General features: G+C 44.4%; 1 protein-coding gene across 4 annotated transcripts in view; it reads left to right on the top strand.

Moving 5' to 3' along the window:
• The window catches only part of PUM2 (pumilio RNA binding family member 2), a 783,590-nt gene extending 768,136 nt beyond the window's left edge, over positions 1–15,454 (top strand). For all 4 annotated transcript variants that reach the window (XM_069235995.1, XM_069235994.1, XM_069235993.1 and 1 more), the window contains exon 21: positions 12,366–15,454. In XM_069235995.1, coding sequence (XP_069092096.1) covers positions 12,366–12,497 — 132 coding nt within the window. In that variant the 3' untranslated portion in view covers positions 12,498–15,454. The remainder of the gene's footprint in view (positions 1–12,365) is intronic.
• Positions 15,455–26,538: the final 11,084 nt, after the last annotated feature.

The following is a 26,538-nucleotide window of genomic DNA, read 5'->3' as shown; positions in this document are numbered from 1 at the left end:
TTGGCATGGTTACCCCCTGACTTTTTGCCTTTGCTGATGCTAAGTTTTAATTTGAAAGTGTGCTGAGGCCTGCTAACCAGGCCCCAGCACCAGTGTTCTTTCCCTAACCTGTACTTTTGTTTTCACAATTGGCACACCCTGGCATCCAGGTAAGTCCCTTGTAACTGGTACCCCTGGTACCAAGGGCCCTGATGCCAGGGAAGGTTTCTAAGGGCTGCAGCATATCTTATGCCACCCTGGGGACCCCTCACTCAGCACAGACACACTGCTTGCCAGCTTGTGTGTGCTGGTGAGGACAAAACGAGTAAGTCGACATGGCACTCACCTCAGGGTGCCATGCCAACCTCACACTGCCTATGTAGTATAGATAAGTCACCCCTCTAGCAGGCCTTACAGCCCTAAGGCAGGGTGCACTATACCATAGGTGAGGGCACCAGTGCATGAGCACTGTGCCCCTACAGTGTCTAAGCCAAACCTTAGACATTGTAAGTGCAGGGTAGCCATAAGAGTATATGGTCTGGGAGTCTGTCAAACACAAACTCCACAGCACCATAATGGCTACACTGAAAACTGGGAAGTTTGGTATCAAACTTCTCAGCAAAATAAATGCATACTGATGCCAGTGTACATTTTATTGTAACATACACCCCAGAGGGCACCTTAGAGGTGCCCCCTGAAACCTTAACCAACTACCCGTGTAGGCTGACTGGTTTTAGCAGCCTGCCACACTCGAGACATGTTGCTGGCCACATGGGGAGAGTGCCTTTGTCACTCTGTGGCTAGTAACAAAGCCTGTACTGGGTGGAGATGCTTATCACCTCCCCCTTGCAGAAACTGTAACACCTGGCGGTGAGCCTCAAAGGCTCACCCCCTTTGTTACAACACCCCAGGGCATTCCAGATAGTGGAGTTGCCCGCCCCCTCCGGCCAAGGCCCCACTTTTGGCGGCAAGGCCGGAGGAGATAATGAGAAGAACAAGGAGGAGACACTGGCCAGTCAGGACAGCCCCTAAGGCAACCTGAGCTGAGGTGACTCTGACTTTTAGAAATCCTCCATCTTGCAGATTGAGGATTCCCCCAATAGGGATAGGAATGTGACCCCCTCCCCTTGGGAGGAGGCACAAAGAGGGTGTAGCCACCCTCAGGGCTAGTAGCCATTGGCTACTGCCCTCCCAGACCTAAACACACCCCTAAATTCTGTATTTAGGGGCTCCCCTGAACCTAGGAACTCCGATTCCTGCAACCTAAGAAGAAGAGGACTGCAAAGCTGAAAAACCCTGCAGAGAAGACGGAGACACCAACTGCTTTGGCCCCAGCTCTACCGGACTGTCTCCCCACTTCTAAAGACACTGCTCCAGCGACGCTTTCCCCAGGACCAGCGACCTCTGAATCCTCAGAGGACTGCCCTGCTCTAGAAGGACCAAGAAACTCCTGAGAACAGCGACCCTGTTCACCCAAGACTGCAACTTTGTTTCAAAGGAGCAACTTTAAAACAACTGCGTTTCCCGCCGGAAGCGTGAGACTTGCTACTCTGCACCCGACGCCCCCGGCTCGACTTGTGGAGAAACAACACTTCAGGGAGGACTCCCCGGCGACTACGAGACTGTGAGTAACCAGAGTTGCCCCCCCCCCTGAGCTCCCACAGCGACGCCTGCAGAGGGAATCCCGAGGCTCCCCCTGACCGCGACTGCCTGCTTCCCAGATCCCAACACCTGGTAAAGACTCTGCACCCGCAGCCCCCAGGACCTGAAAGATCGGAACTCCAGTGCAGGAGTGACCCCCAGGAGGCGCCCTCTCCCTTGCCCAGGTGGTGGCTACCCCGAGGAGCCCCCCCCCCCCCCCTTGCCTGCCTGCATCGCTGAAGAGACCCCTTGGTCTCCCATTGATTTTCATTGGAAACCCGACGTGTGTTTGCCCACTGCACCCGGCCACCCCGTGCTGCTGAGGGTGTACTTTCTGTGTTAACTTGTGTCCCCCCTGGTGCCCTACAAAACCCCCCTGGTCTGCCCTCCGAAGACGCGGGTACTTACCTGCTGGCAGACTGGAACCGGGGCACCCCCTTCTCTATTGAAGCCTATGCGTTTTGGGCAACACTTTGAACTCTGCACCTGACCGGCCCTGAGCTGCTGGTGTGGTAACTTTGGGGTTGCTCTGAACCCCCAACGGTGGGCTACTTTGGACCCAAACTTGAACCCCGTAGGTGGTTTACTTACCTGCAAGAACTAACAAACTCTTACTCCCCCTAGGAACTGTGAAAATTGCACTAAGTGTCTAGTTTTAAAATAGCTATATGTGATTTATTTGAAAAGTATATATGCTATTGTGATTATTCAAAGTTCCTAAAGTACCTACCTGCAATACCTTTCATTTGAAGTATTACATGTAAAATTTGAACCTGTGGTTCTTAAAATAAACTAAGAAAATATATGTTCGATGGCATCTGTCGCTGTAGATACGCATGTTCTGCAATAGCTCGCCATCTGGTGTTGGGCCGGAGTGTTACAAGTTGTTTTTCTTCGAAGAAGCCTTTCGAGTCACGGGACCGAGTGACTCCTCCTTTTGTCTCCATTGCGCATGGGCGTCGACTCCATCTTCGATTGTTTTTTTTCCGCCATCGGGTTCGGACGTGTTCCTGTCGCTCCGAGTTTCGGAACGGAAAATTAGCTAATTTCGGAAGATTTTCGTCGGTATTGTTGCGTTCGGGATCGGCGTACTTAGATTCCACACCGCATCGAAGATCGAAGAGCTCCGGTGCCCTTCGGGGTAGTTTTTTCGATCCTCCGTCGGGGCCTGGTCGGCCCGACCGCGTGCTGAAGAACGCCGATGGAACGGACCCCGTTCCGTTTCTGCCCCAAATGCCACAATAAATACCCCTACACAGACCAACACTTGGTCTGCAACCTGTGCCTGTCACCTGAGCACAGCGAAGACACCTGCGAGGCCTGTCGTGCGTTCCGGTCCCGAAAAACACTCCGAGACCGTCGAGCCAGAAGACTTCAAATGGCGTCCGCACCGACAGCCCAACGGGAGTTCGAGGAACAGGAAGAAGAAGGTACCTTCTCGATCCAAGACTCAGACTCCGAAGGATTCGACGACACACAAACCGTGAGTAAGACGTCGAAAACCACACAAAGAAACATTTACAAGGCCCAGGGGACGCCACTGCCACCAGGCCATGGCTCGACCCATAAATTCGGTGACCGACCGTCGGCACCGAAAAAGGCCCAAACAGTGCCGAGATCGTCCGACTCCGGTCGAGACACCGGCACGCAGCCTTCTCGGGACCGAGAAAGTGCTGGAGACAAGCCTCGACACCGAGATGCCGGTGTGGACACGGCTCGACGCCGAGACAGCGGCACCGAAACAGATCGACGCCGAGAGGTTTCGGCCCCGAAAAGGAAAAAAGTCACCTCGAGCCGAAAAAACACGCAGACAAAGTTTTGATGCCGAAACAAACTGCAAGCGACCCAGCTTCAGGCTCTTATACAGAAGAGCACTCGCTAACCTCCCAAATGCAAAAGCATAGGTTTGAGGAAGAGCTACAAGCAACTGATGTGGACCATACGCAAAAGCGTATCTTCATTCAGCAGGGGACAGGAAAAATAAGCACCCTTCCCCCCATTAGGAGAAAGAGAAGGTTGGAGTTCCAGACGGAACAAGCACCACAACCAAAAGTGGTGAAAAGAGTTACACCACCACCCTCTCCTCCGCCCGTGATTAACGTTTCACCAGCACAAACTCCATCACACTCCCCAGCTCACACCACCATGAGCCAGGGTGACCAAGATCAGGACGCATGGGACCTATACGACGCCCCAGTGTCAGATAACAGCCCGGAGGCATACCCTACAAAGCCATCTCCACCAGAAGACAGCACCGCGTACTCTCAGGTGGTGGCTAGAGCAGCACAATTTCACAACGTAAGCCTCCACTCAGAACAGGTCGAGGATGATTTCTTGTTCAACACACTCTCCTCCACCCACAGCTCATACCAAAGCCTGCCTATGCTCCCTGGTATGCTCCGGCACGCAAAAGACATATTTAAGGAGCCGGTCAAAAGTAGGGCAATCACACCAAGGGTGGAAAAAAAGTATAAGCCGCCTCCTACGGACCCGGTTTTCATCACTACACAGCTGCCACCAGACTCTGTTGTTGTAGGAGCAGCTAGGAAAATGGGCCAACTCTCACACATCTGGAGATGCACCACCCCCAGATAAAGAAAGCCGCAAGTTCGATGCAGCTGGTAAAAGAGTCGCAGCACAAGCTGCAAACCAGTGGCGCATCGCGAACTCCCAGGCACTACTTGCGCGCTATGACAGAGCCCACTGGAACGAGATGCAACATCTCATTGAACATCTGCCCAAGGACTTCCAAAATAGGGCAAAACAAGTGGTTGAGGAGGGACAGACCATCTCCAACAACCAGATACGTTCCTCCATGGACGCTGCAGATACAGCTGCACGGACAATTAATACATCTGTAACTATCAGAAGGCATGCATGGCTCCGAACGTCTGGATTTAAACCAGAGATTCAACAAGCAGTTCTCAATATGCCTTTTAATGAAAAAGAACTGTTCGGTCCAGAAGTGGACACAGCGATTGAGAAACTCAAAAAAGATACGGACACTGCCAAAGCCATGGGCGCACTCTACTCCCCGCAGAGCAGAGGGAATTACAGCACATTCCGTAAAACGCCCTTTCGAGGGGGGTTTCGGGGTCAAAGCACACAAGCCAGCACCTCACAAGCAACACCGTCCACTTACCAGGGACAGTATAGAGGAGGTTTTCGGGGACAATATAGAGGAGGGCAATTCCCTAGAAATAGAGGGAGATTTCAAAGCCCCAAAACCCCTACTACTAAACAATGACTCACAGGTCACTCACCCCCTCCACACAACACCAGTGGGGGGAAGAATAGGTCATTATTACAAAGCATGGGAGGAAATCACTACAGACACTTGGGTTCTAGCAATTATCCAACATGGTTATTGCATAGAATTTCTACAATTCCCTCCAAACATACCACCAAAAGCACAAAATTTAACAACACACCATTCCAATCTCCTGGAGATAGAAGTGCAGGCACTATTGCAAAAGAATGCAATCGAATTAGTGCCAAACACACAAATAAACACAGGAGTTTACTCACTGTACTTTCTGATACCAAAGAAGGACAAAACGCTGAGACCAATCCTAGACCTCAGAGTAGTGAACACTTTCATCAAATCAGACCACTTCCACATGGTCACACTACAAGAAGTGTTGCCATTGCTAAAACTACACGACTACATGGCAACTTTAGACCTCAAGGATGCTTATTTCCATATACCAATACACCCATCGCACAGGAAATACCTAAGGTTTGTATTCAAAGGAATACATTACCAATTCAAGGTACTGCCTTTCGGATTAACAACAGCACCAAGAGTCTTTACCAAATGTCTAGCGGTAGTCGCTGCACACATAAGAAGGCAGCAAATACATGTGTTCCCATATTTGGACGACTGGCTAATCAAGGCCCATTCGTTCATACAGTGCTCAAATCACACAAATCAGATCATACAAACCCTCTTCAAACTCGGGTTCACCGTCGACTTTAGAAAATCCAACATTCTGCCGCGCAAGGTACAACAATACCTAGGAGCCATAATAGACACATCAAAGGGAGTAGCCACTCCAAGTCCACAAAGAATTCTAAATTTCAACACCATCATACAACGCATGTATCCAACACAAAAGATACAGGCAAAGATGGTATTGCAACTCCTAGGCATGATGTCATCATGCATAGCCATTGTCCCAAACGCAAGACTGCACATGAGGCCCTTACAACAATGCCTAGCATCACAGTGGTCTCAAGCACAGGGTCACCTTCTAGATCTGGTGTTAATAGACCGCCAAACTTACCTCTCGCTTCTGTGGTGGAACAACATAAATTTAAACAAGGGGCGGCCTTTCCAAGACCCAGTGCCACAATACGTAATAACAACAGATGCTTCCATGACAGGGTGGGGAGCACACCTCGATCAACACAGCATACAAGGACAATGGAACGTACATCAAACAAAACTGCATATCAATCACCTAGAACTTCTAGCAGTTTTTCAAGCACTAAAAGCTTTCCAACCAATAATAGTTCACAAATACATTCTCGTCAAAACAGACAACATGACAACAATGTATTATCTAAACAAGCAGGGAGGGACGCACTCCACGCAGTTAAGCCTGCTAGCACAGAAAATTTGGCATTGGGCAATTCACAACCAAATTCGCCTAATTGCACAGTTTATACCAGGGATCCAAAATCAACTCGCAGACAATCTCTCTCGAGATCACCAACAGGTCCACGAATGGGAAATTCACCCCCAAATTCTGAACACTTATTTCAAACTCTGGGGAACACCTCAGATAGACTTGTTTGCGACAAGGGAGAACGCAAAATGCCAAAACTTCGCATCCAGATACCCACACAAACAATCCCAAGGCAATGCCCTATGGATGAACTGGTCAGGGATATTTGCTTACGCTTTTCCTCCTCTCCCTCTCCTTCCTTACCTGGTAAACAAACTCAGTCAAAGCAAACTCAAACTCATATTGATAGCACCAACTTGGGCAAGGCAACCCTGGTACACAACGCTGCTAGACCTATCAGTGGTACCCTGCATCAAATTGCCCAACAGGCCAGATCTGTTGACACAGCACAACCAAAAGATCAGACACCCAGATCCAGCATCGCTGAATCTAGCAATCTGGCTCCTGAAATCCTAGAATTCGGGCACTTACAACTTACCCAAGAATGTATGGAAGTCATAAAACAAGCCAGAAGGCCATCCACCAGGCACTGCTATGCAAGTAAATGGAAGAGGTTTGTTTGCTACTGCCATATTAATCAAATACAACCATTACACACAACTCCAGAACATGTAGTGGGTTACTTGCTTCACTTACAAAAATCTAACCTAGCTTTCTCTTCCATCAAGATTCACCTTGCAGCAATATCTGCATACCTGCAGACTACCTATTCAACTTCCCTATATAAGATACCAGTCATTAAAGCATTCATGGAGGGCCTTAGGAGAATTATACCACCAAGAACACTACCTGTTCCTTCATGGAACTTAAATGTTGTCCTAACTAGACTTATGGGTCCACCTTTTGAACCCATGCACTCCTGCGAAATACAGTTCCTAACCTGGAAGGTGGCATTTCTCATCGCCATTACTTCCCTAAGAAGAGTAAGCGAGATTCAGGCGTTTACAATACAGGAACCTTTTATACAACTACACAAAAATAAAGTCGTCCTAAGGACCAATCCTAAATTTTTGCCAAAGGTTATTTCACCGTTCCATCTAAATCAAACAGTGGAACTTCCAGTGTTCTTTCCACAGCCAGATACCGTAGCTGAAAGGGCACTACATACATTAGATGTCAAAAGAGCATTGATGTATTACATTGACAGAACAAAAAACATCAGAAAGACTAAACAACTCTTTATTGCCTTTCAAAAACCTCACGCAGGAAACCCAATTTCAAAACAAGGTATAGCCAGATGGATAGTTAAATGCATCCAAATCTGCTACCTTAAAGCTAAACGACAGCTGCCCATTACACCAAGGGCACACTCAACCAGAAAGAAAGGTGCTACCATGGCCTTTCTAGGAAACATCCCAATGCAAGAAATATGTAAGGCAGCCACATGGTCTACGCCTCACACATTCACCAAGCACTACTGTGTAGACGTGTTATCCGCACAACAAGCCACAGTAGGTCAAGCCGTATTAAGGACATTATTTCAGACTACTTCCACTCCTACAGGCTGATCCACCGCTTTTGGGGAAATAACTGCTTACTAGTCTATGCAGAACATGCGTATCTACAGCGACAGATGCCATCGAACTGAAAATGTCACTTACCCAGTGTACATCTGTTCGTGGCATCAGTCGCAGTAGATTCGCATGTGCCCACCCACCTCCCCGGGAGCCTGTAGCAGTTTGGAAGTTACCTTCAATTATTTATATATGTATCATCTCAACCTTAAATAGGTGCATACTTAGTCACTCCATTGCATGGGCACTATTACTACAATTCAACTCCTACCTCACCCTCTGCGGGGAAAAACAATCGAAGATGGAGTCGACGCCCATGCGCAATGGAGACAAAAGGAGGAGTCACTCGGTCCCGTGACTCGAAAGACTTCTTCGAAGAAAAACAACTTGTAACACTCCGGCCCAACACCAGATGGCGAGCTATTGCAGAACATACGAATCTACTGCGACTGATGCCACGAACAGATGTACACTGGGTAAGTGACATTTTCATTTTCTATACAAAAACCTATTGGCCTGGAATTGTCTCTGAGCGTGTGTTCCTCATTTATTGCTTGTGTATGTACAACAAATGCTTAACACTACTCCTTTGATAAGCCTACTGCTCGACCACACTACCACAAAATAGAGCATTAGTATTATCTCTTTTTGCCACTATCTTACCTCCAAGGGGAACCCTTGGACTCTGTGCATGCTATTCCTTACTTTGAAATAGTGCATACAGAGCCAACTTCCTACAGTATGATAGTGGCAAAAAGAGATAATTCTAATGCTCTATTTTGTGGTAGTGTGGTCGAGCAGTAGGCTTATTAGAGGGTAGTGTTAAGCATTTGTTGTACACACACAGGCAATAAATGAGGAACACACACTCAAAGACAATTCCAGGCCAATAGGTTTTCATATAGAAAAATATATTTTCTTCGTTTATTTTAAGAACCACAGGTTCAAGATTTACAAACAATACCTGAGTGAAATACCTTTAATTTAATGTATCTTAGGAACTTTGAATCATCACAATCGCATGTACAGTTTTGGCAAAAATGGCAATAAGCTATTTTGAAAATGGACACTGCAAAAATCAACAGTTCCTGGGGGAGGTAAGTAAATGTTAGTTTCACAGGTAAGTACAACACTTACAGGGTTCAAAGTTGGGTCCAAGGTAGCCCACCGTTGGTGGTTCAAGGCAACCTCAAAGTTACCACACCAGCAGCTCAGGGCCGGTCAGGTGCAGAGGTTAAAGTGGTGCCCAAAACACACAGGCTCCAATGGAAAGATGGGTTCCCTGGTTCCAGTATGCCAGCAGGTAAGTACACGCGACTTCGGAGGGCAGACCAGAGGGGTTTTGTAGGGCACCGGGGGGGGGGGGGGGGGTTTTGGGGTTGGGGGAGCAGGCACAGAAAGTTCACCCTCAGCGGCACAGGAGCGGCCGGGTGCAGAGTGCCAACAGGCGTCGGGTTCGCAATAGGATTCAATGAGAAGACCCGGGGGTCTCTTCAGCGATGCAGGCAAAAGGAGGGGGGGAGCTCCTCGGGGTAGCCACCACCTGGGCTAGGAAGAGGGCCGCCTGGGGGTCGCTCCTGCACTGGTGTTCGGATCCTTCAGGTCCTGGGGGCTGCGGGTGCAGTGTGTTTCCCAGGCGTCGGGTTCTTTGAAGCAGGCAGTCGCGGTCAGGGGGAGCCTCTGGATTCCCTCTGCAGGCGTCGCTGTGGGGGCTCAGGGGGGTCAACTCTGGCTACTCACGGGCTCGCAGTTGCCGGGGAGTCCTCCCTGAGGTGTTGGTTTTCCGCAGGTCGAGCCGGGGGCATCTGGTGCAGAGTGGAAAGTTTCACGCTTCCGGCGGGAAACGTGTGGTCTTTAAAAGTTGCTTCTTTGTTGCAAAGTTGCAAGTTGGTTGAACAGAGCCGCTGTCCTCAGGAGTTTCTAGGTCCTTTTATATGCAGGGTAGTCCTCTGAGGCTTCAGAGGTCGCTGGACCCTGGGGGATGCATTGCTGTTGCAGTTTTTCTCGAAGTGGGGAGACAGGCCGGTAGGGCTGGGGCCAAAGCAGTTGGTGTCTCCTTCTTCTCTGCAGGGTTTCAGGTCAGCTGTCCTTCTTCGTCTTCAGGTTGCAGGAATCTAGTTTCCTAGGTTCTGGGGAGCCCCTAAATACTGAATTTAGGGGTATGTTTAGGTCTGGGAGGGCAGTAGCCAATGGCTACTGTCCTTGACGGTGGCTACACCCTCTTTGTGCCTCCTCCCGGAGGGGAGAGGGGGCACATCCCTATTCCTATTGGGGGAATCCTCCAAAATCTAAAAGTCAGAGTCACCTAAGCTCAGGACACCTTAGGGGCTGTCCTGACTGGTGGGTGACTCCTCCTTGTTTTTCTCATTATCTCCCCTGGACTTGCTGCCAAAAGTGGGGGCTGTGTCCAGGGGGCGGGCATCTCCACTAGCTGGAGTGCCCTGGGGCATTGTAACACGAAGCCTGAGCCTTTGAGGCTAACTGCTAGGTATTACAGTTCCTGCAGGGGGAGGTGTGAAGCACCTCCACCCAGAGCAGGCTTTTGTTTCTGTCCTCAGAGAGCACAAAGGCCCTCACCACATGGGGTCAGAAACTCGTCTCTCAGCAGCAGGCTAGCACAGACCAGTCAGTCCTGCACTGAACAATTGGATTTCTTAAAAAATGCACACGGAGGGCATCTTAGAGATGCCCCCTGTATTTTACCCAACACTGGCATCAGTGTGGGTTTATTATTCTGAGACGTTTGATACCAAACGTCCCAGTATTCAGTGTAGCCATTATGGAGATGTGGAGTTCGTTTTGACAAACTCCCAGACCATATACTTAATATGGCCACACTGTACTTACAATGTCTAAGAATAGACTTAGACACTGTAGGGGCATGTAAGGCCTGCTAGAGGGGTGACTTACCTATGCCACAAGCAGTATTTTGTGGGCATGGTATCCTGGGGGGAAGGGGGGGGGGGGACACCCACCCACCCACTTCAGTGATTAAGACAAGTAGTGCATGATCTAGATTTTTAAACCTAATTTGACATTTCACCCGCTTATATTGTAAGGGAAAATCATGTTGCAGTGCATTGTGGGCTAATGGTCGATGTTGTTTATGTTCTACAGACTACAGTTGATGCAGAACAAGATTTATATAGGTATTTTTCCTAGTCTATCCACTAGATGATAATATAAGTGCAGCATGTCAATCTTGAGTTTCCCAAATCAGTTTTTAATAGTGGCTGAAAACTATAATTCATTTGGGTTCATTGAGTAACTGTCTTACGTTTTAAAGACCCCTTAGTTTGATTTGTTTAACATTCTGGAAATTCTTAAAAAAAATAAAAGTTATAACTTGTGGGCAGAGGGAACTCAAACTATTTACACCACAAAAGTCATCTTATTAGCAGGCCCACAATTGGATTAGTCGTGTACGATATTAAACCTTAATTTCAAAAGGCATGTGTCCAGAGATACGGCACAACACAGCATCTCAGAACTGGAGTCAATTAAGGACAGACTCAATAGAAATTGTAAAGTATTTATCACACACTTTCAGAAGCTGCGATATAGAAATTATAAGATGCAGATACATAATGAATGCCATGAATGCTCTCTCAGTAATAGAACAATACAGAAATAGGATCAAAGTCAAGAAATAACCTAAGTTTCAATGGGCAGCAAAATCAATAAGAAATCAGGAACCATCCCTGCTAGTATTAGAAAGTCTTCTGGCTCACCCCCAAAATGTAGGGTTTATATACGGGGTTCTTGCATAGGAAATCATTTGTTTCTGGAAAATCATCATGGTATGAACAAATAAATTACACTTTTAGCAAATCGGAGCACAGTTCTACTAAACATCATATTGCTTTACCATCTAAGCTCTGCGCCTCTACATGAATATTGATTCTGCCCACTCTATGCTAATGTTATCCTGAGATAGCAGGGCAAACTTGTTACAAGAACAGCAGCAAGCTACTGTGAATGAATGCAATAAAGTGACCTTGAGAAAAAGCAACCTTACTGTGCCCATATTGGAAAGCTTTCTTCCAGAGCAACAGTAACTTGAAATAAACATGAGACTGTGTGCTGGAGAAATAAGGAACTGTGAACGTGCTTGAGGGGGCATCCATTTTGATCAAGATGGGTACAAGGTCTAGTTTACATAAGCCAGGAAAGGTCTCTTTTAACAAGTTGCAACAAATGTGTTTCAAATGCAATGGCAGCATGTCAGAGTGTACATGTAAATTTGAGAGTAAATACAAGTTATGCATGTTAATATTGCACAAACATATATTAATCTGCATAAAAATGCCAACAACCCCCTCTTTTTACAAAGTTGCAAGCTGGCTCAGCATTTGCAAACCCCAATGCATTACTTATTCTCAAGCAAGGAATGAAAGTGCTGTCTAGCCACTCTACCAATAAAAGATTTGTTTCAGAAGGTAAATGAGTTTTGTGAGATTAACAGTTACCTCCTTGTTACCTTAAATGAGATTAATGAATGATAAAGTTAACAGTGTATGTATTTATTTATTTTTTACAGATTCGACCCCACATCACAACACTGAGAAAATACACTTATGGAAAACACATTCTGGCCAAGTTGGAGAAGTACTATTTGAAAAACAGTGCTGATCTTGGCCCAATCGTGGGACCACCAAATGGAATGCTGTAAAAAGATATATCCAGATCAAAAATATAAATATGCATTTTTATTGTGAATTATCAAAAGGCACAACTTAACTGTTAATGTTCAGATTTTTTTAAGTCTATTTATTGATTGTTCATCCATTTGTAAATTTTTTATGGTCCTTGTGTATATTTTTGGAGAGTTTGTTTTGAAATGTCTCCAACCCTGATGGGAGACCTTTCTGATTGTCTTGCCATGTAAAGCACAGAATGCTTGTATATGATGTAATTGTATCAAAATAGCTGTCAAATATTTTGTAAATTTTTACCTTGTAAAGTCACTGTAAAATAAGTGGTAGTTTTTAAAGGGAAAGGTGCAGTATTCTTTTACCACACTGGCTGACAGTTTGATAGGTCTCCTAACAGCATAGCACAACAGGTTTGTAGAACTGTAAATAGAATTCAGACATTTGTTTTGTTCCCTTTTGTGTGGACTCTTTTATACTGGATAACAAGTGTGTTAAACATAAATAGTTAAGTTGTTTTTTTGGTGGTTCACAATGTACAATTTAAACCTTTTCCACACCTTGTTCAAAAGGTCTACCTTTTGGGAGTCTTCCCTTCCACATGAATGGAAGCTGGTTGAAGGGCCCTCTGAGGCCACATACCTTACAGCCCAGGCAAAGCAATTTTGTTTTGGGACTTTAAAGCTGTTCCTATAGTTGTTACCCCACAGATTGAAACCCAATTGCTGCTTCAGGGTACATTGATGATTCTTGGCAAAAATATAATCAGATGCAATAATGAAGCCACTTCAATACAACAAAATGAATGATTTGGGATGTGCATTGTGGCCGTTGGTCTTCAAATATTGGCCCTGTGGAGAAGGTATAGCCAGACCTACTATTCCTCAGTTTAGTATTAAAATCCATTAAGAATAACTAACTTGGAATGGTCCAGTGTCCTCAGCCATGCTTCAGGTTTTTAGGAACATTTCCCTAAAATGTTTTTGTTTAATTATGTATAGACCTATTGTATATAAATAATATGTAATTGACACTCACGGTGAAGGAATAAATCATGATGGTACCTTCATGCATAAAGTTAACTTTCTCAATACTAGGTAACATAGGTCTGCACTATCTTTGTAGCCTGATTGAAATGCAGTAAGCATTGACATCTTGTGTGTTTCTTGCATTTAGAGTTGTCTGGCAGAATGTGAGCGTTGAGCTTTTCTTTTTTTGCTTTTTTTGCTTTTTCATGGTAGATGCAAAATGTAGGACTAGTTAGCAAAGGGGTCACATTAAGGTAACAGTGATAGCTCAACATTTACTTGTACGCATGATTAAATATCTAGCCTTCTCCTTGCTCCTTATAAATATATGCATTGTATACGTGTAGGTAATTAATAGGTGTACGTTTACAGTTTGAAAACAGATCTTGTTTCAGTGTTTATTACAAGCCTTGCTAATTTAGTAGTGATGCTTACATTGGTTGTACGGATGTACATTTGTAAACCTTGATGCTGTAAATGTAATTTGTTTCACCTCTTGTTGAGATTTTTTTTTTTTTTTTTTTTGTGTGCATTCTAGTGTATATTCACCTCTCTGCCCTTCCCTGCCCACTTTTTTTTTTTTGCTCGGGCACATACTGTTGTACAATGTAAATTTATTTCTTTAAATCAAGAAATTACCTTCTTTTAATTCTATCTTTATATGGCTTTGAAAATATGAAACCGCTTTCTTTTTAACTTCTATGAGAAACATAATTTTAGTTTCTCTTTATAACCTAGCTTTTGCACCTGGTAATAATACAGGAATTTTTGAGGATAAATTAACATTGATTTGGAAGTACAATGTGCATACTAAGAAGACTGAATTGATTCAGTTATTGTGGAAATTGATGCTTCTTCCGTTCATTTCAATAAGGCATGGATTATTCCTTTGTACAGAAGAGTACTGTATTTGTCAATAGTCTACTCCAAACCAAGAGAAAAACTGTATAATATTGTCCATTTTTTTTGCTCTGAACATATGACATTGTAAGAGAAATGATGTACATTTACAAGCGGCCTTATGTACATTTCCCACAGGTCTTTTTAAAGGCAGAATTGTGAGCATATGTGTATAATTAAAATTCTTTTTAATCTGTTGCCTATGAAAATATTTTGGAAAAAACATACTTTGTATATTCAGTTTCTGAAAGAGAAAGAAAGTGCTTTGTATTTTGTTAGTCAGTATTTTGTATAGACCATTCATTTTGGTGATCTGACCTCTTGAGCCAAACCTCTGTATGTGATGTCCCTTAGTGCTGACTGCACAAAAAATACACAAGACTGTGTTAAAGACAATAAACCAGTAAGGATGCAGTCTAAGTACTGCATACTATGATGTATTCTTTGAATACATTTTTTCTTGTGCAGTGTAATTGCTAAGTACTGCATCATGTTTTCTAACCCAATGTTAAATTTTAATACTAATATTGGAAACAAAACTCCATTTGGTGTTAAATTAATTGTATGCATTTTCCTTTTTGTGACTATGGCAAACATTCATCTTGTGTAGGACGTAATGAAGATAGATCTCTGAGATTATCTTTATTAAACTGCACTTTTATTACTGTGCAGTGTCCATAATCCATTGCAGAACATCCTGTATACTCTTCATAACATCTGTATAAAAGTAACTTAGTATCATTCTACCAGGCCCGTTTTTCCCTAGTTCTTTACACAAGTTGCTAAACTTGAAGATTTATTTTTCCAATTCAAGAGAATTTCATTCTGGGCAGAACCACTAGAGTTTATGCTAGTGTTCCCTTTTTTGCTATTGATTGTTTAATGAGCTAGTTTTGTCTAGTTTGATTGGGTCTTATTTGGCTCTTAGCAGTAAATATGAAATATTGTTATATCCACTTATTTGTATATGCTGTATAAACAGAAAAATGAAAACATGTGAATAACATTATGAAATAAACCTGTCTTTGTGGTTTTCTACAGGAAACAAATGTGTCTCCTTACATTGACTAGTTACATGGACAAATATTGTGTGGACTGCTATGTGATGCAACTATGAGCATATGGAAGAGGTGTGTCCATCACTATGCCACAATGACCTACATAGAGTTTTCAGGCGATCTAAATGAAATAGGTTAGACATTTCTGACAGAACAGATTTTTCAAAATTGATTGTTTTTTTTTTTCCTTCCAAGAGCTATTCACAGTTAGGTTCTGTCTATTGCAAAAAACAACTCACATCGTAGAGCAAAATGAAAAAACCTAATCATGGGAAGTGTAGCTTAACAATTATACAAGTAATATACTATCTATGTTTGCATTAATTTGCATCATGTCCTGCACACTGTCATTTACTGATGAGTAATACAGTCAGAACATTTAATGGCATTGCTAAGAGTGCGTTCCATGGAACCAGAGGGAAACCAAGAGACAGGAGAAATGCATGTAGAGACAATTTACACTGACATCTGAATGTGAGCTGAATCTGAAGGCATCAGACCACCTCAGGTTTTTTGAGAGGAAACTTTTCCTTTGTCCTTTTTTCCTTTGAATTAGTATATGGTATGCAAGCTGTTCACTCATAGTACAATGTATGACTTTCCCAAACAGAGTCGAAGTTTACAAGTCTCTGGCATTCCTACATTAAGGTTGCAAAACCCTGATCACCTTATGTGTCCTGCTTTATCATCATCTTTGTCCTTGTAGGGCAAGCAAAGGGAGTGCTTATCCCAATGGTACCAAGTATATCCTCTTGTGATGTGGTTAAGGGGATTACGCTGAAGCACTGCTGAGGAGCGCCTCTACCCTCAATTTTCCAGTATTGATCAACCACAAAATTATTTAGATTCAACCTCATTGTATTCTCCATACTTGTATTTTATTTCTTCAATTTCCAAAACAAATAATTATGAGGGAGATAGTCCTTCCATCTTCTCTTAACAGCCCCTGTGTATTCCCCTATGCATTTCAGGGACAGAATATCCTCCTTCTGGGGTGCTACAGTACATTTCGTTCTGTAACTGAAAAGGGGGTTACATGCCTTGAGTAAATGCCAACCATCTACTGCCAATACATATCTGAAAGTTGACGAAGTCTGTCTAATTGTGTTACTAACTGTAAAACAAGTGAAGATCATGCACACCTGCCTACGGACCCTAGGTACTTTCCATACTACTAACCTTAAATGCAATATTGTACTTGTGACATTGTCAGACTCATGCAGCTTAGTGACTCCACAGTGTTGTAGATCCTGTACAATTAAATAAGTATAACTTATCACCTTCTATTCACATGCATATAGTATTGTAAAGAACATGCCACTAAGGAACCCCAAAGTGCTCTGTCATTCTACCTTACAACGTTGTGCACTGCGTAATCATTCAGAACATTCATCATAATAATCACATGTACATTTTTTTTTTACAGCTGACCCTCAATACCTTTAACCCTCAGTGTTGTAGCAGTGCATGGGGATTACTGCAGCTGTGTTGAATCAATCCCCTTACACATACACCATCTACCTAATGTGTACTTTCTACTCCGCTCAGTCCTACATATGACCGACAATCCATTAATCCTTGCTCTTATGCACAGCTGTGTTCAAATGCCGAAAGCTACTGACATGCTTACCATTGAACATGTACTCTATACTAATTTAGAGTAATTTCGCAATAAAATGAAGTGCCTTTATATATATATATATATATATATGTTCGATGGCATGTGTAGCTGCAGATACACATGCTGTGCACATCCCGCCATCTGGTGTTGGGCTCGGAGTGTTACAAGTTGTTTTTCTTCGAAGAAGTCTTTTTTCGAGTCACAAGACCGAGGGACTGCTCCCATTTCGACTCCATTGCGCATGGGCGTCGACTCCATCTTAGATTGTTTTTTTTTCCGCCATCGGGTTCGGACGTGTTCCTCTTCGCTCTGTATTTCGAATCTGGAAACTTAGCTAAAGTATTGAAAATTCGATGGTATTATCGCTCGGTACCGGGTTAGTGTTAGTGTATCAGCACCGATATCAAGACCGCTTTGGCGGCCCTTCGGGGCTTCCACTCTTCACCGAGGCCTGGTCGGCCCGACCACACCCGTCGTCCCAGACTAATGGACCGGACCCCCTTCCGTTTCTGTCCTAAGTGTCACGCAAAGTATCCTTATACAGACCAGCACGGGGTCTGTCATCTGTGTTTGTCACCCGAACACAGAGAGGATACTTGCGAAGCTTGCCGAACGTTTCGATCGAAAAAGACCTTGAGGGATCGACGCGCAAGAAGGCTGCAAATGGCGTCGAAAACAAAAGAACAGCTCGACGTCGAAGGGGAGGAAAGCATATCTATCCAAGAGACGGGCTCGGAAGAATCCGAAGGTGAACGATCCTCGACTGTGCAACGAACCGTGAGTAAACCTGCCCCGTCCAAAACTCAGGATCACACCAAATTATTTAAGGCCATGGGGACGCCACCGCCAGCAGGCCATGGCTCAACCCACCGAAAGGAAGGAGACCAAACATCGGCACCGAAAAAGGCCAAAGAATTGCCGAAGACTTCTGACTCTGGACAAGAATCCAGCACCGAACGATTTCGACACCGAGAGTTCAAATCAACCAAACCACGAAAAATCTCCTCGGAACCGAAAAAAACTGTAACAGAAACCTCGGTACTGAAAAAAGTGGCCTCGGAGCCGAAAAGAAGCTCTTTTACAGAAGAGCAAGGACTTTCCAGCCAGCTCAAGGAAAGGCATCGATTTGAACAATAGTTAGGTATGGAAGAACCTGACCATACACAACAGAGGTTACACATTCAAAAAGAGACTGGCAAGATACAAACTTTACCTCCACTCAAACCAAAAAGGAAGCTTGCATTTCAGGAGACAGAAATGCAACCTAAGGCAAAAGTGGTTAGAGACAAATCTCCACCACCGATGGTCTCACCACACTCGTCCCCACCTCACTCACCACAATTGTCACCAGTGGGAACACATATAATGCAGTCACCCACACATACTGGGATGACACAGGATGACGCTGATGCATGGGACTTATATGATCCACCAGTATCGAATAACAGTCCAGAATGTTATCCAACAAAGCCGTCACCCCCAGAAGACAGTACTGCATATACGCAGGTACTATCCAGGGCAGCTACGTTCCACAACGTAGCAATGCACACAGAGCCAGTGGAGGATGACTTCCTTTTTAACACTCTGGTATCCACCCACGCTTCCTATCAGAGTCTCCCGGGCATGCTCAAGCACGCGCAACAGGTCTCCCAGGAGCCTGTAAAGGGAAGAGCTATCACGCCTAGAGTTGAGAAAGTACAAACCTCCCCCAACAGATCCTGTGTTTATAACACAGCAAACTGTGGAGCTCCCAGTCTTCTTTACACAACCAGCCTCAGTAGCTGAAAGGGTCTTGCATACATTAGACATAAAAATAGCACTAATGTATTACATTGACAGAACAAAATAATTTGGTAAAACAATACAATTGTTTGTAGTTTTCCAAAAACCTCATGCAGGTAACCCTATATCCAAACAAGGCATTACCAGATGTATTGTTAAATGTATTCAAACTGGCTACATAAAAGCAAAAAGAGAATTACCTATTACACCAAGAGCACATTCCACTAGAAAGAAAGTCGCCACAATGACTTTTCTTGGGAATATACCAATGACAGAAATTTGTAATGCAGCCACCTGGTCTACGCCACATACATTTACTAAGCATTACTATGTAGACGTGTTAGCAACACAACAAGCCACAGTAGGACAGGCTGTATTAAGAACATTATTTCAGACAACTTCAACTCCTACAGGCTAAACCACCGCTTTCTGGGGAGATAACTGCTTAGTAGTCTATGCACAGCATGTGTATCTGCAGCTACACATGCCACCGAACGGAAAATGTCACTTACCCAGTGTACATCCGTTCGTGGCATGAGACGCTGCAGATTCAAATGCGCCCTCCCACCTCCCCGGTAGCCTGTAGCCGTTTTTAGTTGCATGAGAATTGTAAATAAATATTATTTTAATAGACATTAAATACATACATTACTACTTCATCGCATGGGCATATCTAATATACTCACAACTCCTACCTCACCCTCTGCGGGGAAAAAAATCTAAGATGGAGTTGATGCCCATGCGCAATGGGGCCGAAAGGGAGGAGTCACTCGGTCCCGTGACTCGAAAAGACTTCTTAGAAGAAAAACAACTTGTAACACTCCGAGCCCAACACTAGATGACAGGATAATGCACAGCATGTGAATCTGCAGCATCTCATGCCACGAACAGATGTACACTGGGTAAGTGACATTTTCCATATATATATATATATATATATATATATATATATATATATATATATATATATTTTCAATGGCATGGGTAGCTGCAGATGCACATGCTGTGCACTGTTCCTGCCATCTAGTGTTGGGCTTGGAGTGTTACAAGTTGTTTTTCTTCGAAGAAGTCTTTTCGAGTCACAGGACCGAGTGACTCCTCCCTTTTGGCTCCATTGCGCATGGGCATAGACTCCATCTTAGATTGTTTTCTTTCCGCCATCGGGTTCGGACGTACTCCTCTTCGCTCCGTAATTCGAATCGGGAAAATTTAGAAAAACATCGAAATCCGTCGGTATTGTTGCGTTCGGGACCGGTTTAATATAGATACATCAGTACCGACGAGACAACCGCTTCGGCGGCCCTTCGGGGCTTCTGCACTCAACCGAGGCCTGGTCGGCCCGACCACACCCGTAGTCGAAGACTCATGGACCGGACTCCCTTCCGTTTCTGTCCAACGTGTCACTCCAAGTATCCTTATACAGACCAGCATCGGGTCTGTAATCTGTGTTTGTCACCAGAATACAGAGAGGATACCTGTGAGGCCTGCAAGGCTTTTCGGTCCAAGAAGACCTTAAGAGATCGACGAGCAAGGCGTTTGCAGATGGCATCGAAGTCAACACAACACCTCGACATCGAGGAGGAAGAGATGGCTATCTCGATCCAGGGTTCGGAATTGGATGACTCCGACAGAAACCAGCCACCGACGGCAGGACAAAAAGTGAGTACGCCGGCCCTGACCCAGCCCCAAAGTCAGATGAAAAAACAGAAGGCCTCGGGGACGCCACTGCCGAAAGGCCATGGCTCGACCCACAAGAAAAGCAGTGACCAAATAACATCTTCAGCACCAAAAAAGGCCAAGATCGTGCCGAAGTCTTCCGACTCGGGTCGAGAAACTGGCATCGAAAAGAGTTGACATCGATTGGTCGAATCGAATAAGCCTAGAAAGAGCCACTCGGAGCTGAGACCGACCGTATCCATGGGTGTTTCGGTACCGAAAAAAACGGCTTTGGAGCCGAAAAAGACTTCTTATACAGAAGAAAATGGTCTCTCTCAACAACTTAAAGAGAGGCACAGGTTTGAGCAGGAGCTGGATTTGGAAGAGCTTGACCAAACTCAACCAAGGTTACAAATCCAAAAGGACACAGGCAAAATTCAAACCATCCCTCAGCTCAAGTTTAAAAGAAAATTGGCTTTTTGTGAGACTGAAACTGAGCAGCCAAAAGAAAAGGTGGTTAGAGAAAGGTCAGCACTCCCACATTTCTCACCACAAACGTCGCCACCTCACTCGGCACATTGGACAAGGTCACCAGTTGGCACACCAATGGCACAGTCACCCACAAATACTGTGCAGACGCAGGACGATGCAGGCCCCTGGGACCTATACGACCCACCAGTTTCAGACAACAGTCCTGAGTGTTATCCTTCAAAGCCTTCTCCTCCAGAGGATTGCACATCCTACATGCAATTACTGGCTAGGGCAGCGACATTCCATAATGTCACTATGCACTCAGAACCAGTGGAGGATGACTTTCTTTTTAACACACTGGCATCCATGCATGCTTCATATCAAAGCCTGCCATTGTTACCAGGCATGCCTTAAGCATGCACAACAGGTCTTTCAGGAACTGGTCAAGGGAAGGGCAATTACACCGAGGGTAGAGAAAAAATATAAACCTCCCCCGTCAGACCCTTTGTTTATTACACAGCAGCTCCCTCCAGACTCTGTTGTAGTGGGAGCCGCAAGAAAGCAGGCAAATTCTCAATCGTCAGGGGATGTACCACCCCCTGATAAAGAAAGCCGTACATTCGACGCTGCAGGAAAAAGAGTGGCGTCGCAAGCAGCCAACCAGTGGCGTATCGCCAATTCACAAGCCCTCGCCCGTTACGACAGAGCACATTGGGACGAAATGCAGGATATTATTCAGCATTTACCAAAGGAACATCAAAAACAGGCTCAACAGGTGGTGGAGGAGGGGCAGGCCATCTCCAACAACCAAATCCGTTCTGCACTGGACTCTGCTGATACAGCAGCACGAACTGTCAATACAGCAGTTACCATAAGGAGGCATGCATGGCTACGCAGTTCTGGTTTTAAGCCAGAAATACAGCAGGCGGTATTAAATATGCCGTTCAACCAACAGCAACTATTTGGGCCGGAGGTGGACACTGCGATAGACAAAATTAAGAAGGACACAGACACGGCCAAGGCTATGGGCGCGCTCTACTCTTCCCAGTATAGGGGAACATTTAAGAAGCCACAGTTTAGGGGAGCGTTTAGACAGCAACCCTCAGAGCCATCCACCTCCCAAACAAAACCCACTTACCAGTTTCAGTACCAGAGAGGGGGGTTTCGTGGTTTATACAAGGGACAGTACCCAAGAGCAAGTGGAAAATTTCAGCCTGCCAAGCAGACCCCTAGTAACAAGCAGTGACTTCAATGTCACACTTCCCCAACACACATCACCAGTGGGGGGGAAGATTAACAAAATACCGCAAAAATTGGTCAGACATTACCACGGACACATGGGTTCTATCAATTATCCAACATGGTTACTGCATAGAGTTCACACAGTTCCCTCCAGATGTTCCCCCAAGGACACGCAAACTGTCAGCACAACATCTAGACCTACTACAAATAGAGGTGCAAGCACTATTAACAAAACAAGCCATAGAACTACTACCACACCATCAAAAAGGAACAGGGGTTTACTCCCTATAGTTCCTTATTCCCAAAAAAGACAAAACACTAAGACCAATTCTAGATCTCAGGACGTTAAACCTCTTCATCAAATCTGATCATTTCCACATGGTCACACTACAAGACGTAGTTCCCTTGCTAAAACAAGGCGAATACATGGCAACACTGGATCTAAAGGATGCGTATTTCCACCTACCCATTCATCCATCTCACAGGAAATACCTCAGATTTGTAATACAGGGCAACCATTACCAATTCAAAGTATTGCCCTTCGGGATAACCACAGCACCCAGAGTATTCACAAAATGCCTAGCTGTAGTAGCAGCTCATATAAGGAGACATCACATGCACGTATTCCCATATCTAGACGATTGGCTAATAAAAGCCAACACTCAACACCGGTGTCCAAGTCACACGCAATATGTAATAGATACTCTACACAAACTAGGGTTTTCTATAAATTACCAAAAATTTCACTTGCAACCATCCCAAATACAACAATACTTGGGAGCCACACGCAAAAAGCAATTGCCACTCCAAGTCCACAAAGAGTTCAATCGTTTCAAAATATAGTGTCAAGCATACAACCAAACAAACAGTACACAGTCAGGTTTGTAATGAAACTACTAGGCATGATGTCCTCATGCATCGCTATTATCCCAAACGCACGGCTACACATGCGGCCCTTACAACAGTGCCTAGCAAAACAATGGACGCAGGCACAGGGTCAACTTCAAGATCTAGTGTTGATAGACCGCCAAACACACTCTTCGCTTCAATGGTGGAACCCTGTAAATTTAGACAAAGGGCAGCCATTTCAAGACCCAGTGCCTCACGCCATTATGACAACAGACTCTTCCATGATTGGGTGGTGAGCACACCTCAACAATCACAGTATACAAGGTCAATGGGACAATCAACAAAAACAACTTCACATAAATCTCTTAGAACTACTAGCAGTCTTTCTAGCACTAAAAGCTTTTCAACCCCTTCTAGTCCACAAACACATTCTTATCAAAACAGACAATATGACAACAATGTACTATCTAAACAAACGGGGGGGACACTCGTCACAACTGTGCCTCCTAGCACAAAAAAAATTGGCATTGGGCAATTCACAACAACATTCGCCTGATAGCACAATATATATACACCAGGCATTCACAATCAGTTAGCCGACAATCTCAGTCGAGATCACCAGCAAACTCACGAGTGGGAATTACATCCCCAGATTCTACAAGATTACTTCTACCGCTGGGGGACGCACACCCTCAGTCCAAGGGCAAAATGCTCTATGAATCAGTTGGTCAGGGATATTGGCTTACGCTTTTCCCCCTCTCCCACTCATTCCTTTCCTAGTCAACAAACTGAGTCAAAACAAACTCAAACTAATACTCATAGCACCAACGTGGGCTCACCAACCGTGGTACACCACACTGTTGGACTTCTCAGTAGTACTTCACATCAAACTCCCAAACAGACCAGATCTGTTAACACAACACAAACAACAGATCAGACACCCCAATCCAGCATCGCTCAACCTAGCAATCTGGCTCCTGAAGTCTTAGAATTTGGCCATCTAAACCTTTCAAATGAGTGTATGGAAGTCATTAAACAGGCAAGAAAACCGACAACAGGGCATTGTTATGCTAATAAATGGAAAAGGTTTGTTTTCTACTGCCAAGCAAACCAAATCACACCGTTAGAGGCCTCCATACGAAACATTGTGAGTTACTTACTACAACTACAAAAAGCAAATCTCACTTTTTCTTCCATTAAAATTCATCTCACCGCAATCTCTGCTTACCTGCAGATTAAACATACAAACTCACTTTTTAGAATCCCAGTTATTAAAGCCTTTATGGAAGGACTAAAAAACGATCATACCTCCAAGAATCCCGCCAGTACCCTGGAGTGGAATCTTAATATTGTACTTGCACGTCTCATGGGCCCACCTTTTGAACCCATGCATTCTTGCCCAATCCAATTCTTAACTTGGAAGGTAGCTTTTCTAATAGCCATCACGAAGAGTTAGCGAAATACAGGCGTTTACTATAGAAGAACCCTTTATACAAATACACAAACATAAGGTGGTTCTCCGCACAAATCCACATTTTTTACCAAAAGTCATTTCACCGTTTCATCTAAACCAAACAGTAGAGCTGCCAGTCTTCTTCCCTCAACCAGACTCGGTAGCAGAAAGAGCACTGCATACATTAGACATTAAAAGAGCGCTAATGTATTACATAGACAGAACAAAATCATTTCGTAAAACTAAGCAATTGTTCGTTGCTTTCCAAAAACCCCATGCTGGTAATCCTATATCCAAACAGGGCATAGCCAGATGGATAGTCAAATGCATTCAGACCTGTTACCTCAAAGCTAAAAGGGACTTGCCCGTTACACCAAGGGCACACTCCACTAAAAAGAAAGGAGCAACAATGGCCTTTTTAGGTAATATACCAATGACAGAGATTTGTAAAGCAGCCACTTGGTCTACACTTCATACCTTTACTAAACATTACTGTGTAGATGTGGTAGCAACACAACAAGCCACAGTCGGACAGGCTGTATTAAGAACATTATTTCAAACAACTTCAACTCCTACAGGCTGACCACCGCTTTCGGGAGGATTACTGCTTTGTAGTCTATGCACAGCATGTGTATCTGCAGCTACACATGCCATCAAACGGAAAATGTCTCTTACCCAGTGTACATCTGTTCGTGGCATGTTGTGCTGCAGAGTCACATGCGCCCTCCCACCTCCCCAGGAGCCTGTAGCCGTTTAAGTTGCATTTAAATTGTATATATGTAATAAATATTCCTTTACCACAAATTATGTACATACATATCTATTCCATTGCATGGACATCTTTAGTATCCTCATTCTACCACTCCTACCTCACCCTATGCCGGGAAAACAATCTAAGATGGAGTCGATGCCCATGCGCAATGGAGCCGAAAGGGAGGAGTCACTCGGTCCCGTGACTCGAAAAGACTTCTTCGAAGAAAAACAACTTGTAACATTCCGAGCCCAACACTAGATGGCAGGAACAGTGCACAGCATGTGAATCTGCAGCGCAACATGCCACGAACAGATGTACACTGGGTAAGTGACGTTTTCCACATATATTACATAAAATTGGAAGGGGTGTTGTGCAGCTCCACGTCTGGTCCGACCTGCCCAGACATGTTGGACCAGGATATGTGTGCCAACTCGTTGCACATTCTGACAAATTGTCCTTCAAACTTTTCTTTGGTGTGCAATGTCACCTCCCAAAACTACAGGTGTAAGTCATTTTGTGACTGTAACTGGAAGATGTCCGTAACGGACACCCACAATGTCTGCCTGGTGCCTTTGCTCCAACCACGACTTGGCGTTGTGTTCATGCTGCGCTAAGATGAACAGAAAAAGGCCGTTTGTGACAGTGAAGCCAAAGTCGCTGTCACCGAACTCAGTAGTTCCAAAAAGATCTCTTGGTGGAAGTTACGTCAGTCTCAGTCAAAGTCATTGGTGTTGAAGTGCTCCCGCTGCCATGGCCACTCTTGTGAACCTCATAGAGGTCACAATACAGAGATCATGCTGCTTGACCTGGTTACCTGACACGACTTATGGAACAGATACTTAAGAAATGAGTCAAAATAAATTGGCTACTGATAATTTTGAAGATATGGCGATATCCTGTCCATGACAAATGGTGCACACATATGAGCCCTGAAGAAGGTCTGAGTAAAAGAAATGTGTTGAAATTGGCTGCAATTGGATTTTAAAAAATGAAAGAGAAGACTGAAAAATAAAGAATAGATTGTAATTTACATTTTCAACTATGTTATATCTTTTCTATAGAGGGATAAAACCTAATTCAGATTATTACTACAGATATTGGGATTTTTTGATTGATAGAAGTACTAAGTATTGTACTGAGTTTCAAAATCCGAAATTTATTTCTGGTCAGGAATTATATTTCTGGATTTATCTGCTATATTCGTCACTGTCCACCACCACACACATGGGAAATTGGGTTGCTGGTTG

This window comes from Pleurodeles waltl, chromosome 5 (assembly GCF_031143425.1).
Source record: "Pleurodeles waltl isolate 20211129_DDA chromosome 5, aPleWal1.hap1.20221129, whole genome shotgun sequence".
Classification (NCBI taxonomy): Eukaryota; Metazoa; Chordata; class Amphibia; order Caudata; family Salamandridae; genus Pleurodeles; species Pleurodeles waltl.
This window is presented reverse-complemented; position numbering and strand designations above follow the sequence as displayed.